General features: G+C 44.4%; 1 protein-coding gene across 1 annotated transcript in view; it reads left to right on the top strand.

The window, feature by feature from the left end:
• The window catches only part of LOC110494931 (voltage-dependent P/Q-type calcium channel subunit alpha-1A), a 133,202-nt gene that overhangs the window by 96,213 nt on the left and 21,186 nt on the right, over positions 1–15,803 (top strand). Inside the window, exons 41-44 of the mRNA XM_036942587.1 lie at positions 4,631–4,736; positions 5,443–5,550; positions 8,326–8,429; positions 14,555–14,700. Coding sequence (XP_036798482.1) covers positions 4,631–4,736; positions 5,443–5,550; positions 8,326–8,429; positions 14,555–14,700 — 464 coding nt within the window. The remainder of the gene's footprint in view (positions 1–4,630; positions 4,737–5,442; positions 5,551–8,325; positions 8,430–14,554; positions 14,701–15,803) is intronic.

The raw sequence follows: 15,803 nt of genomic DNA, 5'->3' as shown, positions 1-15,803 counted from the left end.
GTGTGTACGTGTGGGCCTACTACCACTACTACAGCGGCCGAATCACTTACAATGACATGTATCAGATGCTCAGGCACATGTGTCCACCGTTAGGCCTGGGGAAGAGGTGCCCTGCCCGGGTCGCCTACAAGGTAGACTCCCCCCCTCCCTCCCTCCCTCCCTCCCTCCCTTTCCCTCCTCCCTCGTGGGACCCCTCCATCGCCCCTCCAAACTCCTAAAACTCAGCGCTGTCATTATTGTCTGTTAGTGGTGGTGTGATGGTGAGCACTGTTTTTATTATCGGTCGGAACTGGGGCTGGAGGGATGAACGGAGGGAGGGAGGGATGGAGGGAGGGATGAACGGAGGGAGGGAGGGATGGAGGGAGGGATGAACGTGAAGTAGAATGACAGGGAAATGATAGTCAGTCCCAGAGACCCTTCAGATACGCTAAGCCACAGGAGCAAGGGAACGGAGGAAGCCTTGTCTGCCCTTCTGCCCCCTGCACAGACCTATACACACTCCCTACACACACATTTCTCTGCTTCTGCCCACATTTGGGAACGTCGTCTTCCAAGTAGAACCAATGTAAAAGCACCACAGCCTTCTGGGAGCCAATTATCCACAATCTCAGGTCGGTCATACTCTATTGGGTCGCTGATATGACCAATTTACTTGGTTTTGGCATCAAAAGGCACGTTTTTTTTTGTTAAAAACGGAAATGATTTTAAATAAGCCCTCGCAGTATGAGTGGTTTTACATTTATTAACATATTAATGGGTATCTATCTGTAGTTTTGGAGAGCCGGTAGGCACACTGGCATGGATTGGCCTGAATATTACTTAGGGCGCTCACACACACACACACACGCAAATGAACAGACAAAAGGATGCGGGTACAGAAGGACGGGGAAGGGTGTGTGTCTTCAGTCCTCTGAGTCTCTCATTCCTGTGGATGGCACCATAGCTACACACACTCTCTCACACACAGTAGTTCAGACAGCGTCTTCACTTCCTGACTACACACACATATACTGGGGGATGATGACACAGACATTTGTGGCCACATTATTTGACAGGAAGTTGTTATTTGTTGGTTTTAATGACAGTGAATCTACAGTATTTGGACATTGTGTTCACTCCCATTACAATTGACAAATAGATAGACAGTCTTTATCAGTCTCTCCGTATTGTGTCTTTTCTCCCGATCTTTTCCCTTTCTTTCCTTTGAGAAGACCTGAGCTTTCTCCACCCATCCTGTTTTACTGTCTATGCAGTTCTGAACTGTTTGTCTTCATATCTTTCCCCTCCGTCTCTGTCTCTCTCGCTCTCTCTCTCTCTCTCTCTCCGTCTCTCTCTCTGTCTCTCCGTCTCTCTCTCTCTCTCTCGTCTCTCTCTCTCCCTCTCTGTCTCTCTGTCTCTCTCTCTCTCTCTCTCCGTCTCTCTCTCTCGCGCTCTCTCTGTCTCTCTCTCTCTCTCTCTCTCTCTCTGTCTCTGTCTCTCTGTCTCTGTCTCTCTCTCTCCGTCTCTCTCTCTCTCTCTCTCTCTCTCTCTCCGTCTCTCTCTCTCTCTCTCTCTCTCTCTGTCTCTCTCTCTCTCTCTCTGTCTCTCTCTCTGTCTCTCTCTCTCTCTCTGTCTCTCTCTCTGTCTCTCCGTCTCTCTCTCTCTCTCTCTGTCTCTCTATCTCTCTCTCTCTCTCTCTCTGTGTGTATCACTCTCTTTCCCCTCATCTCTCTCTATCTGTTTCACTCCCTCCCCCTCTCTCTCTTTCTCTCTCTCTCCTCTTACCCTAATTTGCATTCCGTCCACTTTTCTGTCAGCTTCAACTACTGTCTGTCTCTGTCCCTCTATCCTACTGTCTGTCTCTGTCCCTCTATCCTACTGTCTGCCTCTGTCCCTCTATCCTACTGTCTATCTCTGTCCCTCTCTCCTACTGTCTGTCTCTGTCCTACTGTCTGTCTCTGTCCCTCTCTCCTACTGTCTGCCTCTGTCCTCTCTGTCCTCTCTTCTCCCTGCTCCTTCTCTCCACTCTATCCTACTGTTTGTCTCTCTCCTACTGTCTGCTTCTGTCCTCTCTTCTCCCTGCTCCTTCTCTCCACTCTATCCTACTGTTTGTCTCTCTCCTACTGTCTGCCTCTGTCCTCTCTGTCCTCTCTTCTCCCTGCTCCTTCTCTCCACTCTATCCTACTGTTTGTCTCTCTCCTACTGTCTGCCTCTGTCCTCTCTGTCCTCTCTTCTCCCTGCTCCTTCTCTCCACTCTATCCAGGGCTGTGTCCCAAATGGAACCCTATTCCATATACAGTGCACTACTTTCAACTAGAGCGCTATGGGCCCTGGTCAAAAGTAGTGCACTACATTGGGAATAGGGTGCTATTTGGGACAGGGTGCCATTTGGGACGCAACCCAGCAATTCCCTATTGCATACAATATGTCACTCATGGAAATCCCTAGTGTTCATGGACGATGATAGATGCTGTGATGGCTTATGTGGGTTAGATTCTAGCTTGTCGTTGTTTTAGTACACTAATCCTGAGAGGAGACTTTACGTTAAAGGCCCTAACCCCTACACCACTTTCTCCCGCCTGGGACTGGTCAATCCAAGAGTAGTATTTGACCTCTTTCTTACGCTTGACCTTTCTAACCTTTGTTCTGGTAGTGAACTTTCCAGGAAGGCCTGCTTTGTTTGGGAAATGGCCATTGATTGGTCATTTTTGGTGATAGATTGACATGGTTACAGTCCTCGTCTTATTCTCTTGTCTTGTTATACTCTCTCTCTCTCTCTCTCTCTCTCTCTCTCTCTCTCTCTCAATATCCTCTCTTTCTTTCTCCCCTTGAATCACGTATCGTCTTGATTTCTTGTTTTTCCTTTTTCAATGTCGTCACAATCTCGCTCCCTCTTCCTCTCCCTCTTCCTCTCCCTCTTCCTTCCGTTGTTTTATCTGTAGCTCCATCTCATTATAGAAGTCTTCTGGTTCTAACGCCACTAACCTCTACTACTCCGTCTCCCCTATACACAGTAGCCCGACATCTGGTTGGTCGAAACAAATCATTCTTCTTTTTATTCTTTTCTTCTCTCCGGGAATGTTATTAATAAACATCTTTAACTGACCCCTTCTAGATAACGCAACCGTTTAGCATGGAGAGAGATCTGATCTGCCAATCCGGACCTTTGCAACATGTCTAAAAGACTAACACTAAGGACTCTTCAAGTAGCCTGCGTAGCTCTGTAGGAAACCATAGAGAGGGTCCAATACGTAGATATCCCCATGAATCCATCACAGCTAATATGATGATGCTCTCTGTGCGCGGCTGCACGGCTGCTTGTCCTGGGGAGGGGGGAGGGGGGCGGTAGGGGCATGCTGCTTGTGGAGGTATGTTGAATGTCGGGGATCTGGGGGGGGGGGGGGGGGGGGGGTGTTGGGAAAAGCATGCGTCCGTCGCATGCTCTGTTGCATGGCTTGTTGCTATGGACACCTGGAGGCTGTGGGTGTTGGCTGCGACGACTGTTGCCACACACGCTTTCGGGCATGACACACACGCACACACACACACACTAACATCGTGTCACACGTGCTTGCCCGTCCTACGTGAGTACCCAACGCTCATGTTCAGAGGTCAAACCAATCGATGACCGACTAATAGATGTGAAAAAACAACCCTGGGTTGTTTTTTTTTTTATCTAGCAGTTCATCCATTGGTTTGACCTGTTTAGAAATAAATCAATCAAAAACATGTAGCGAACCTCCATACAGGTAGGGGGAGCTCTATAGCAGATGCCTTGATAAAACCCACTAGTCTCCTGATTAAGAGTAATACAACTACACTAGTGATACTACTGTTTGCTATGTCTTGCAGTCTATTCCAGTATATTCTCTTGATATACTGTGTGTTAGTGGGAGGGTACAGGGGGTTGTATGTGTACATGTGTGTACATTTGTGTGTAATAAGATGCGTGAATGCGTACCGTTGCATTCACACATTATTAGGGAACATGGGCATAGGTTGGGTCAGTTGGTCGTCGGCCATTGCGGTGCCGTGTGGCTCTTGGCTCTCGCAGTCGCTCATTCTGTAGCAGACGGCCCATTGGATAAATGTGTAGTTATTTGAGTATCACTTGCCAATCAGGAGACAATCAGGAAGTACTTTTCCACTGTTTCCTTTGGAAAAGGCAGTTTCACAGTTTGGAAATCATACTGTGGTTACTACATATGACAAAGTCCTTTAGCACACACAGACACAACATAGACCTACAAGGGACCTCTGACAATCAAGATACTGCAAGTGGGGTTGGGTTCAATTCCATTTAGATTCAGTCACTTCGGGAGATGAATTGAAATCAACTTTTTTTTTCTATGAGGATTTCTTTCAATTCATGAATTGGATTTCAATTCCCTCTATGAACTGTGAGGTGAAACTGAATTGCACCAAATTTCTGTCTTCAGAATCAGACAGACAGAGTCGAACATAATCCTGGATAAAAAACAAGTAGATAAGATTACAGACACTGAAACCTAACCTTTTTAGGCTGTTGCCCTATCGAGCTCCCTCAATCCTTGGCCCCTCCCTTTTCCCCTTACCTGGAGGTTCAGACCACACCCCCTACCACGGACACGCTCTCTTTTCTCAACCTCTCCACCTGATTGGCTCTCCACAGAGGCTGCTGCGCATGGACTTGCCGGTTGCCGAGGACAACTCAGTGCATTTCAACTCCACCCTCATGGCTCTGATTCGGACAGCGCTCGATATCAAGATTGCCAAGGGTACGACCTTCTCTCCTCCTTTTCTGTCTCTCTTTATCTACTAAACCTTTTCAGCTGTACTTTTTCACTATTTTTGCCATTCTGATCTGTTGTTTCCTACCTTTTCCCTTTCTACTCTTTCTTTCTTGCTTTCTTTCTTTCTTTCTTGCTTTCTTTCTTTCTTTCTTTCTTTCTTTCTTTCTTTCTTTCTTTCTTTCTTTCTTTCTTTCTTTCTTTCTTGCTTGCTTTCTTGCTTTCTTGCTTTTATTCTTCCTCTCTCTGTTTCTCTTTTTCTGTCTGTCTGTCTTTCTTTCTTTCTTTCGTTCTATCTATTTCTTTCTTTCTCCCTTTCTTTTCTTCCTACCATAGGTATGGTATCAGTCCTGTCCTTCCAGATAGTGGTGATATACCAAACATTTATAAATGCTCAGGAAGTTGTGGATTAATCCAAATCTTTTTTGTTTGTGTGAATGTGTACATGTGTGGCTGGATAACTTGTTTTTTTGCATGCATATTTGTGTGCGTGTGTGTGTGTGCGTGTGTGTGTGCGTGTGTGTATGGGCTTGCTCTGCTGCCTGCGTTTGCTTACGTGTGTTTGCCCTTGCGTATGTTCTTTCGTACGTGCGTGTGTTTGCTCTTGTGTGTGTTTGCTGTCCTGCGTACCTGCGTGTGCGTATGCCCACGTGTGCGTGTGTGTGTGTCTTGACGTGTGTGTTGGGTAACACAGGAGGAGCTGACAAACATCAGATGGACGCTGAGCTAAGGAAAGAAATGATGGCCATTTGGCCCAACCTCTCTCAGAAGAACCTAGACCTGCTGGTCACACCACACAAGTGTAAGTTACACCACGAAACGTAAAACACACACTACGATGTGTGTGCGTGTGTAAGTGTGTCCGAAGATCACCAATTCACCAAGAGGACAGCTTCTACTAAACGTAGTCTCACTCACTGCTTCGCCCCCCTGATCAGGACCACCACGGACCTTCTCCCTACTTATAACACACTCATTTTCATACACACAACCCCTCCCGCCTACACACACACACACACACACACACACACACACACACACACACACACACACACACACACACACACACACACACACGTACAATCATAACTCCCTCTGTACATCCTCACCTCTCCCTACTTACAGTTCTTAGAAAACGTAAACACACTCACACAATCCCTTCTGTACCCCCACTCAATCAGTTCCTGCATCAGGGGGTGCCTGCTATAGACCCTAACCCTCTATAGAAGTCTTTTCACTACAGGGAGTATGGGCCTCAACATAGGCTTAGTGAGAGTCATGTTATAGTAGTACAAGTATAGACCTATAGTAATAGTAGTAGTAGTAGTGGTAGTGGTAGTGGTAGTGGTAGTAGTAGTATAGTAGTAGTGGTAGTGGTAGTAGCAGTAGTAGTAGTAGTAGTAGTGGTAGTGGTAGTGGTAGTGGTAGTATAGTAGTAGTGGTAGTGGTAGTAGCAGTAGTAGTAGTAGTAGTGGTAGTGGTAGTGGCAGTAGCAGTAGTAGTAGTAGTATAGTAGTAGTGGTAGTGGTAGTATAGTAGTAGTGGTAGTGGTAGTAGCAGTAGTAGTAGTAGTGGTAGTGGTAGTGGCAGTAGCAGCAGTAGTAGTAGTATAGTAGTAGTGGTAGTGGTAGTAGCAGTAGTAGTAGTAGTAGTAGTATAGTAGTAGTGGTAGTTGTAGTATAGTAGTAGTGGTAGTGGTAGTAGCAGTAGTAGTAGTAGTGGTAGTGGTAGTGGCAGTAGCAGCAGTAGTAGTAGTATAGTAGTAGTGGTAGTGGTAGTAGCAGTAGTAGTAGTAGTGGTAGTGGTAGTGGCAGTAGCAGCAGTAGTAGTAGTATAGTAGTAGTGGTAGTGGTAGTAGCAGTAGTAGTAGTAGTGGTAGTGGCAGTAGCAGCAGTAGCAGTAGTAGTAGTAGTGGTAGTGGTAGTAGCAGCAGTAGCAGTAGTAGTAGTAGTGGTAGTGGTAGTGGCAGTAGCAGTAGCAGTAGTAGTAGTATAGTAGTAGTGGTAGTGGCAGTAGCAGCAGTAGTAGTAGTATAGTAGTAGTAGTAGTGGTAGTGGTAGTGGCAGTAGCAGCAGTAGTAGTAGTATAGTAGTAGTAGTAGTGGTAGTGGTAGTGGCAGTAGCAGTAGCAGTAGTAGTAGTATAGTAGTAGTGGTAGTAGCAGTAGCAGCAGTAGTAGTAGTATAGTAGTAGTGGTAGTGGTAGTAGCAGTAGCAGTAGCAGTAGTAGTAGTAAAGTAATAGTAGTAGTGTAGTAGTAGTATAGTAACAGTGTTGTTATTATAATAATAAGGAAGAGATCAAATGTTCTACACACAGTGTAGTGTAGCACGCTGCCTTGGTGTTAAATATAACTTCAATTTATTAATTTAAAGTTATACTTCACTGAAAGTAGAGCAGCATGCAATGTTGAGAAAGTACTTCATAGTATTGCACTATACAATTACTATTATTCTAAAGTATTATTATACTTTTTAATAAGTTGATATGCTGGGGGACCTCGAGCCATTTCTCTGGGAATAGATCATCATTTATTTTTCAGAGTAAAGAGGTGGGTTTTAGTGTCAAACAAAGCTCCATGGTTTTCCTCATGTCAGATGTTATCTGGATCATCCAAACTCTGGGTGCCAATCTAGAGTTTCTGGAGAAAGAAATGGAGCTCCTGTTTCTGAAGGCGTAGGATTGGCGTGAAGTGATGATCTATGGTCAACGTGAAATGACGATATAGTCCTCTATAGAAACCGTTGAAGCACTATGCCTGTTCAAATTAAAGTGAAAGAGAACATTTCAGTTAACGACAGAAAAGAACTGATTGTGAAAAGACTATCAGCTCTGTTGTATACTGTACAGTGTTGTATATGTGTTGTATTTGGTTGTACCTGTACTTGTATCTGTAGGCAAATCTCAAATGACACCATTACCATATTCCCTGTATAGTACATAGCATTGTGTATATTATTGTATATATATACTGCTATTAATAGTGCATATATAATGCATATATTCCATTTAGAGGGGATAATATATAGTATAGTGCACTACTTTCAACCACTACCTTATGGGTAATAAGTGGTGTATTTCTGTGTACATGGTGTCATTTGATGCAGTCACCATGTGTTATGTATGTAGGGTGAATCTAAAAAGTGTTTCCTTCGTTCCTTTCATCCTTGATTCCTGAGTCAGTGAATCATTGGCTCTTTGTCAAAACATATTGGAAGAGAAGGTCTGAGGGGTGGAACCTCAGATTTTTCCCCTTAATGCTATTTTTTTAAAGGAGGAAAACGAATCAAGGACTTTAAGACTTACCCTACAGTCGCGGCCACTGAAATGTTTGTTTTCTAAAAACCAAACCTACCGTTAGGAGGAATAGAGTGAAGTGTTGTCCACACGTTGGCAGCAATTGTTCTACCAATACAGCAACACGACCTAACTTTTTAGTGCCCGCAACTGCCTGTATGTGTGTGTGGTGTCGTAGCATGGTCGGTCCCCCACTCCCATCCCCCTCTCTCTCGTCTCACGGCTCAGGGTCCCATCCACATTGTGGTCTAATCGAGGCAGGGTAACTTGTCCCTCTCTCAGCAGCCACAGACCTGACGGTGGGGAAGATCTACGCTGCCATGATGATCATGGAGTATTACAGACAGAGCAAGGCCAAGAAGCTCCAGGCCCTACGCGAGGAGCAGGTACCCACTAGACCCAGGCCCACCCCTGTGACCTCCAAAATACACCCCAGAACCGACTCTTCCTTCCCCCTTAGATCCCCTTTCCAAACCTGTCCAGCTCCCCATACCCTCTCTTGCCTCCAGACACCCATGCTCCCACACCCCAGTGAAGCCCAAATCATCCAACCCCCTCAGCTCCCCCTTCCGTTAGCTCCTCAACTCTTCCTCCCGCCTTTACCCACCATCCAGAACCCCCATGGCTGCTATTTTTGGTCCTTCAAACCCCAGCACCCCCTTTCTACTTCCTGCCCCCATAGCCCCCCTTTCCAGACCTCCATAGCCTCCCTTCCCTCCAGAAACCATCCTCATGACCCTAATCCCACTTCTTCGCTAGACCCCGTTTCCTGGCCCCCTTGCACCCTTTCCAGGACCTCCATCGCTGCCCTCCTTGGTCCGTCAACCCCCTAAGCCCTTTATTTCCCCCTTGCCCCCCCGCTCGTCCTCCCACATCTACCTCCTCCGCCTTGGAACCCTCCCGATGAGCGCTGCCTGGTCCTGGGTTACCCCTGTAGCATGCTAACTCCAGTTACCTCTCTCTCTCTCTCTCTCTACTCCGGCACCAGGCTGTTTCTGCCTGTTTCCCAGTTAGCATGATGGATGGCTATCGTAGGCTGAGGACGGCCTGGCTCTTCCACTCGCTACCTCTTTAGCTTTACTCTACCATTACTATACCCCCCTCCTACCCATTACTATACCCCCCTCCTACCCATTACTTTACCCCCATCATAACCACCACTTGTATATTTACTTAAAGGGGCAATCTGCCGTTCAAACAATACAACTCAGTCGCAGATTGCCCCTTGAAGTACTTCTTTGAACTCCTCCCCTTTTTAAGCATGGGGGGGATGAATGGTATAGTGGTGAGGAGAAGGGGGAGACGTTTTAAACTGTCAAATTGCAATTGTTTTGTTTTGAAAATGATATGAATAACAATGATACAACATGGCCAATGTACGTGTGCACTCCTGTTGTCTATGAATGCTGTGTAAATGCACTACCTCTTAATGTGATATGCCCTGTTTCTCTAACACCTTGTCCCCATTCCCTGGGATACCCCGTTGCTCCTGTGCTGCAGTCCACAGCTTCTAAATGCTTTTATCTGCCTGTGGAGGCTAAAGTTAAATTAATGGTTCAGCCCAAAATCAAAGTTGCTTAGATGTTTTCTTGGATGTTTTAAGAAACAGAATTGGCACCCATCTTATTCTATCCAAGATCAAGTCCATGATGCGGGGTTAGGGCTCTGTGGGTATTCAGTAGGGGCGCTTTTCAGACATGAGATAAGTTGACTTAACATGGACTTAGGTAACAAATGTTGACTTATGTCCATGTTTTATTGACTTAAGTCCATGTTAAGTCTACTTATCTCAAGTCTCAATCGGGCCCTAGGTGAATGGAGTGTATGATATTTTAGACCCCGTCTATGAGTTGGTATGATCCTCCTGAATGCTGTCACCTCATTGGTTGCACTGACTGTCCAGTTCCATACAGGCTCCTCCTTCTCAACATCACCAGCTGGCCCGTGGTGCACAATGACAAACTATGTCTTTCTGTCTATCCCTCCTTCCCTTCTTCCCGCTTTCATTTCTCAGTTGTACTCTTTCCCTCCTTCCCTTCTTCCTGCTTTCATTTCTCAGTTGTACTCTTTCCCTCCTTCCCTTCTTCCCGCTTTCATTTCTCAGTTGTACTCTTTCCCTCCTTCCCTTCTTCCTGCTTTCATTTCTCAGTTGTACTCTTTCCCTCCTTCCCTTCTTCCCGCTTTCATTTCTCAGTTGTACTCTTTCCCTCCTTCCCTTCTTCCCGCTTTCATTTCTCATTTGTACTCTTTCCCTACTTCCCTTCTTCCCGCTTTCATTTCTCAGTTGTACTCTTTCCCTACTTCCCTTCTTCCCGCTTTCATTTCTCAGTTGTACTCTTTCCCTCCTTCCCTTCTTCCCGCTTTCATTTCTCAGTTGTACTCTTTCCCTCCTTCCCTTCTTCCCGCTTTCATTTCTCAGTTGTACTCTTTCCCTCCTTCCCTTCTTCCCGCTTTCATTTCTCAGTTGTACTCTTTCCCTCCTACCCTTCTTCCTGCTTTCATTTCTCAGTTGTACTCTTTCCCTCCTTCCCTTCTTCCCGCTTTCATTTCTCAGTTGTACTCTTTCCCTCCTTCCCTTCTTCCCGCTTTCATTTCTCAGTTGTACTCTTTCCCTCCTTCCCTTCTTTCCGCTTTCATTTCTCAGTTGTACTCTTTCCCTCCTTCCCTTCTTCCCGCTTTCATTTCTCAGTTGTACTCTTTCCCTCCTTACTTCCTTTCTTTATGTCCATCCTTCCTGTCATCTCTCCTTATTCCCTCCTTCAATCTGTTGCACCTTCCTGTCATCTCTCCTTATTCCCTCCTTCAATCTGTTGCACCTTCCTGTCATCTCTCCTTATTCCCTCCTTCAATCTGTTGCACCTTCCTGTCATCTCTCCTTATTCCCTCCTTTAATCTGTTGCACCTTCCTGTCATCTCTCCTTATTCCCTCCTTCAATCTGTTGCACCTTCCTGTCATCTCTCCTTACAATCTTTCCCACCTTCTTTCCTTAACTCTGTCTTCCCTTTCCTCCTTCCTTCCCTCCTTCCCTCCTCCCTACAACTGTTATACTACCTTTCATTATGTCTTAATCTATTCTCCAATTTATATAGTTTATTATTTATATATGTGTGTATATATATATATATATATATATATATATATATATATATATATACAATCTTTCCTATTGTCTTTTCTACCACTGTTTCACTGCCTGTCTTTTCACTGTTGTAATCTGTCTTTCTACCACGGTTTACCATGTCTCTCTGTGCCCCAGGTCTGTACCTTTCTATACATTTAGTTATGTATCACTCACTATCTATGTCACTCCTCTATCACTCTTTTGCATATTCCCTCCTTCTCCCTCCATCTTTCTCTCCATGTCTATCTGTCTGTCCATCCATCCCCTCGTCCCTCTGACTCGATTTGTTCTTCCAGGAGGGGGGCGGGACCTTGACTTCTCAAAACCCTCCCTGATTGGTCAATCTAGGTTGACTGTCATCAGGCCTGTCTAACCAGAACCCTTCTCCCCTCTCTGTGTGCTCCTGTCTGTGTATTCCGTCATCTCTGGTTGGTTGTTTGGATGTTGAGCTGAGGTTCCTGATGTAACCATTGGACGCTCATGTAACAAAACCGTCTCTGTGAATCTTCAGTGGTATTCATGAATGTGCTTTCTAGGGAAAATAGTGCACTAGTTTTGTACCTCGCCCTCCATATCCCATTTCACTTGTTAGTATATTAAAACACATTTTCCCAGAAGGACTCAGTGTTAGCGGGCACGCTACAACCCGGGTTCACACCCATTCATTTAGCCGTTAACATTTTAACTTTTGGTTTGGATGAACATGACGGCATCTGTAGTCATGTAGCCATCGACACCACCACAGACCAGCCAATGGAAGACCTCCCTGCTCCCGCCACACTCCATATATGGGCGAAACAACAGAAAGGACTGCTGAGGCGCTGTTTTGATGGAGGAAGTAGAATTATCCTCCAGAGCCATATACAGTGCCTTCAGAAAGTATTCAAACCCCTTGACTTATTCCACATTTTTGTTGTGTTACAGCCTGAATTCTAAATTGATTAAGTATATATTTTTTCTACCCCATAATGACACATGAAAACGTGTTTTTAGAAATGTTTGCAAATGTATTAACATTTTAATATTGAAATATCTCATTTACATAAGTATTCACACCCCTGAGTCAATACATGTTAGAATCACCTTTGGCAGCGATTACAGCTGTGAGTCTTTCTGGTAAGTCTCTAAGAGCTTTAAGCTTTGTCAAGTTGGTTGTTGATCATTGCTAGACAGACAAGTCTCAAGTCTTGCCGAAGGTTTTCAAGCCGCATTAGGTCAAAAACTGTAATTAGGCCACTCAGGAACATTCAACGTGGTCTTGGTAAGCAACTCCAGTGTATATTTGGCTTTGTGTTTTAGGTTATTGTCCTGCTGAAAGGGGAATTTGTCTCTCAATATCTGTTGGAAAGCAGACTGAACCAGGTTTTCCTCTAGGATTTTGCCTGTGCTTAGCTTTATTCCGGTAATTTGTATTAAAAAAAACTCAATTTTCCTTGCCTATGACAAGCATACCCATAACATGATGCAGCGATCACCATGCTTGAAAATATGAAGAGTGGTACTCAGTGATGTGTTGTGTTGGATTTGCCCCAAACGTAATGCTTTGTATTCAGGATATAAAGTAAATTTCTTTGCCATATTTTTTGCAGTTTTACTTTAGTGCCTTATTGCAAACAGGATGCATGTTTTGGAATATGTTGTATTCTGTACAGGCTTCCTTCTTTTCACTCTGTCATTTAGGTTAGTGTTGTGAAGTAACTACAATGCTGTGGATCCATCCTCAGTTTTCTCCTATCACAGCCATTAAACTCTGTGAGTAGTGGTTCACAGTCAAGGTGTGAATACTTTCTGTAACTGTTTTAAAGTCACCATTGGCCTCATGGTGAAATACCTGAGCAGTTTCTTTCCTCTCCGGCAACTGAGTTTGGAAGGACACCTGTATCTTTGTAGTGACTGGGTGTATAGATACACCATCTGAAGTGTAATTAATAACTTCACCATGCTCAAAGGGATACATGTTTACCCATCTACCAATAGGTGTCCTTCTTTGCGAGGCATTGGAAAACCTCCCTGGTCTTTGTGGTTGAATCTGTGTTGAAATTCATTGCTCGACTGAGGGACCTTCCAGATAATTGTATGTTTGGTGTACAGAGATGAGATAGTCATTCAAAAATCATGTTAAATCACGTTAAACACTATTATTGCACGCAGAGTGAGTCCATAAAACTTATTATGTGACTTCTTAATCACATTTTGACTCCTGAACTTATTTAGGTTTGCCATACCAAAGGGGTTGAATACTGATTGATTCAAAACATTCCAGCTTTTCATTTTGTATTCATTTATGAAAGTTTCAAAAAACATCATTCCACTTTGACATTAGGGGGTATTGTGTGTAGGACAGTGACACAACATCTCAATGTAATCTATTTTAAATGCAGGCTGTAACATAACAAAATGTGGGAAAAGTCAAGAGGTATGAATACTTTCTGAAAGCACTGTGTGTATATATCAGGGTTGGGGTCAATTCCATTTCAATTGCAGTCAATTCAGGAAGTACAGTGAAATCCCAATTCTCTTCAATGTTTTTCAATGAGGAAAATGTGGAATTGGAACTTTATGAATTGATTGAAATGGAATTGACCCTAACCCTGGCATATATACATTTATAAACTGGGTGGTTCAAGCCCTGAATGCTGATTGTCTGACAGCCGTGGTATATCAGACCGTATACCACGGGTATGACAAAACATTTATTTTTACTGCTCTAATTACTTTGATAACCAGTTTATAATAGCAATAAGGCTCTTCTGGGGTTTTGATATATGGCCACTATACCACAGCTTATATACCACAGCCTTATTGCTTAAGTATATGGCTCTGGTTGCTACTAAGCACTGACTGACACAGGATCAGATCAGGTCTTAATTCTCCTAATGGTGAAGGTTATCAGATGGTTATGGTAATCTGATCCTAGATCTGTGGTTAAAGCAGGGCTGGGCAATTCTAGCTCTGGAGGGACAAAGTATTTGTTTCAGTCAAATAATCAGTGAGTCCTCAGTTAAGACACCAATTAATTAATAACCAACTAGAAAGGGACATTTTTCAAGAAAAATTGTGTGACTTGCTTCAGCTGTCCAGAATCATTTTTATGTTGGTGGAAGAAGTTTAAATTGTTAGTGGCTAGTATTGAAAAACTGAAGCTTGTTTAGTGGTGACTATTATATATACTTAGTGCTGGGCTGGAACAAAAGCCTGCCCCTCCGCCCTTCTCCAGAGCTTCAATATCCCACTCTAGGCAACTTCTAACCTCTAAACCATTACTTTGCCCAATTGTGCCACCTGGTGGGAGCATGCTGCGGTGCATCCTCTCCTTTCCTCTGTGTGTGTGTGTGTCCCTGCCTGAGTGTGTCTGATGCCAGCCCGAGGCCATGTTGTATCTCACACAGAACCGAACACCGTTAATGTTTCAGCGCATGGAGCCGCCCTCCCCCGGGGGAGGAGAAGGGGGAGGAGGGGGAGGCCCCGACGGGACGGGAGGAGGGATGCCAGGGGTCAACGGCCTCCCCGCCACCCAGCATGACCCCAACAGCATGTGAGTAGTAGTGATGGGTTATACATATGCGTACATGATATGTACATATACACACATAAATACATACATACATAAGCATGCCAACACTCACAGTATGCATACTGTAGATACACACACACACACACACACACACACACACACACACACATACAGTGCCTTGCGAAAGTATTCAGCCCCCTTGAACTTTGCGACCTTTTGCCACATTTCAGGCTTCAAACATAAAGATATAAAACTGTATTTTTTGTGAAGAATCAACAACAAGTGGGACACAATCATGAAGTGGAACGACATTTATTGGATATTTCAAACTTTTTTAACAAATCAAAAACTGAAAAATTGGGCGTGCAAAATTATTCAGCCCCTTTACTTTCAGTGCAGCAAACTCTCTCCAGAAGTTCAGTGAGGATCTCTGAATGATCCAATGTTGACCTAAATGACTAATGATGATAAATACAATCCACCTGTGTGTAATCAAGTCTCCGTATAAATGCACCTGCACTGTGATAGTCTCAGAGGTCCGTTAAAAGTGCAGAGAGCATCATGAAGAACAAGGAACACACCAGGCAGGTCCGAGATACTGTTGTGAAGAAGTTTAAAGCCGGATTTGGATACAAAAAGATTTCCCAAGCTTTAAACATCCCAAGGAGCACTGTGCAAGCGATAATATTGAAATGGAAGGAGTATCAGACCACTGCAAATCTACCAAGACCTGGCCGTCCCTCTAAACTTTCAGCTCATACAAGGAGAAGACTGATCAGAGATGCAGCCAAGAGGCCCATGATCACTCTGGATGAACTGCAGAGATCTATAGCTGAGGTGGGAGACTCTGTCCATAGGACAACAATCAGTCGTATATTGCACAAATCTGGCCTTTATGGAGGAGTGGCAAGAAGAAAGACATTTCTTACAGATATTAAAAAGTGTTGTTTAAAGTTTGCCACAAGCCACATGGGAGACACACCAAACATGTGGAAGAAGGTGCTCTGGTCAGATGAAACCAAAATTGAACTTTTTGGCAACAATGCAAAACGTTATGTTTGGAGTAAAAGCAACACAGCTGAACACACCATCCCCACTGTCAAACATGGTGGTGGCAGCATCAT

Source organism: Oncorhynchus mykiss, chromosome 13 (assembly GCF_013265735.2).
Source record: "Oncorhynchus mykiss isolate Arlee chromosome 13, USDA_OmykA_1.1, whole genome shotgun sequence".
Lineage (NCBI taxonomy): Eukaryota > Metazoa > Chordata > Actinopteri > Salmoniformes > Salmonidae > Oncorhynchus > Oncorhynchus mykiss.
Note: the sequence above shows the minus strand (reverse complement) of the source record. Positions and strands in the feature narration are given on the sequence as shown.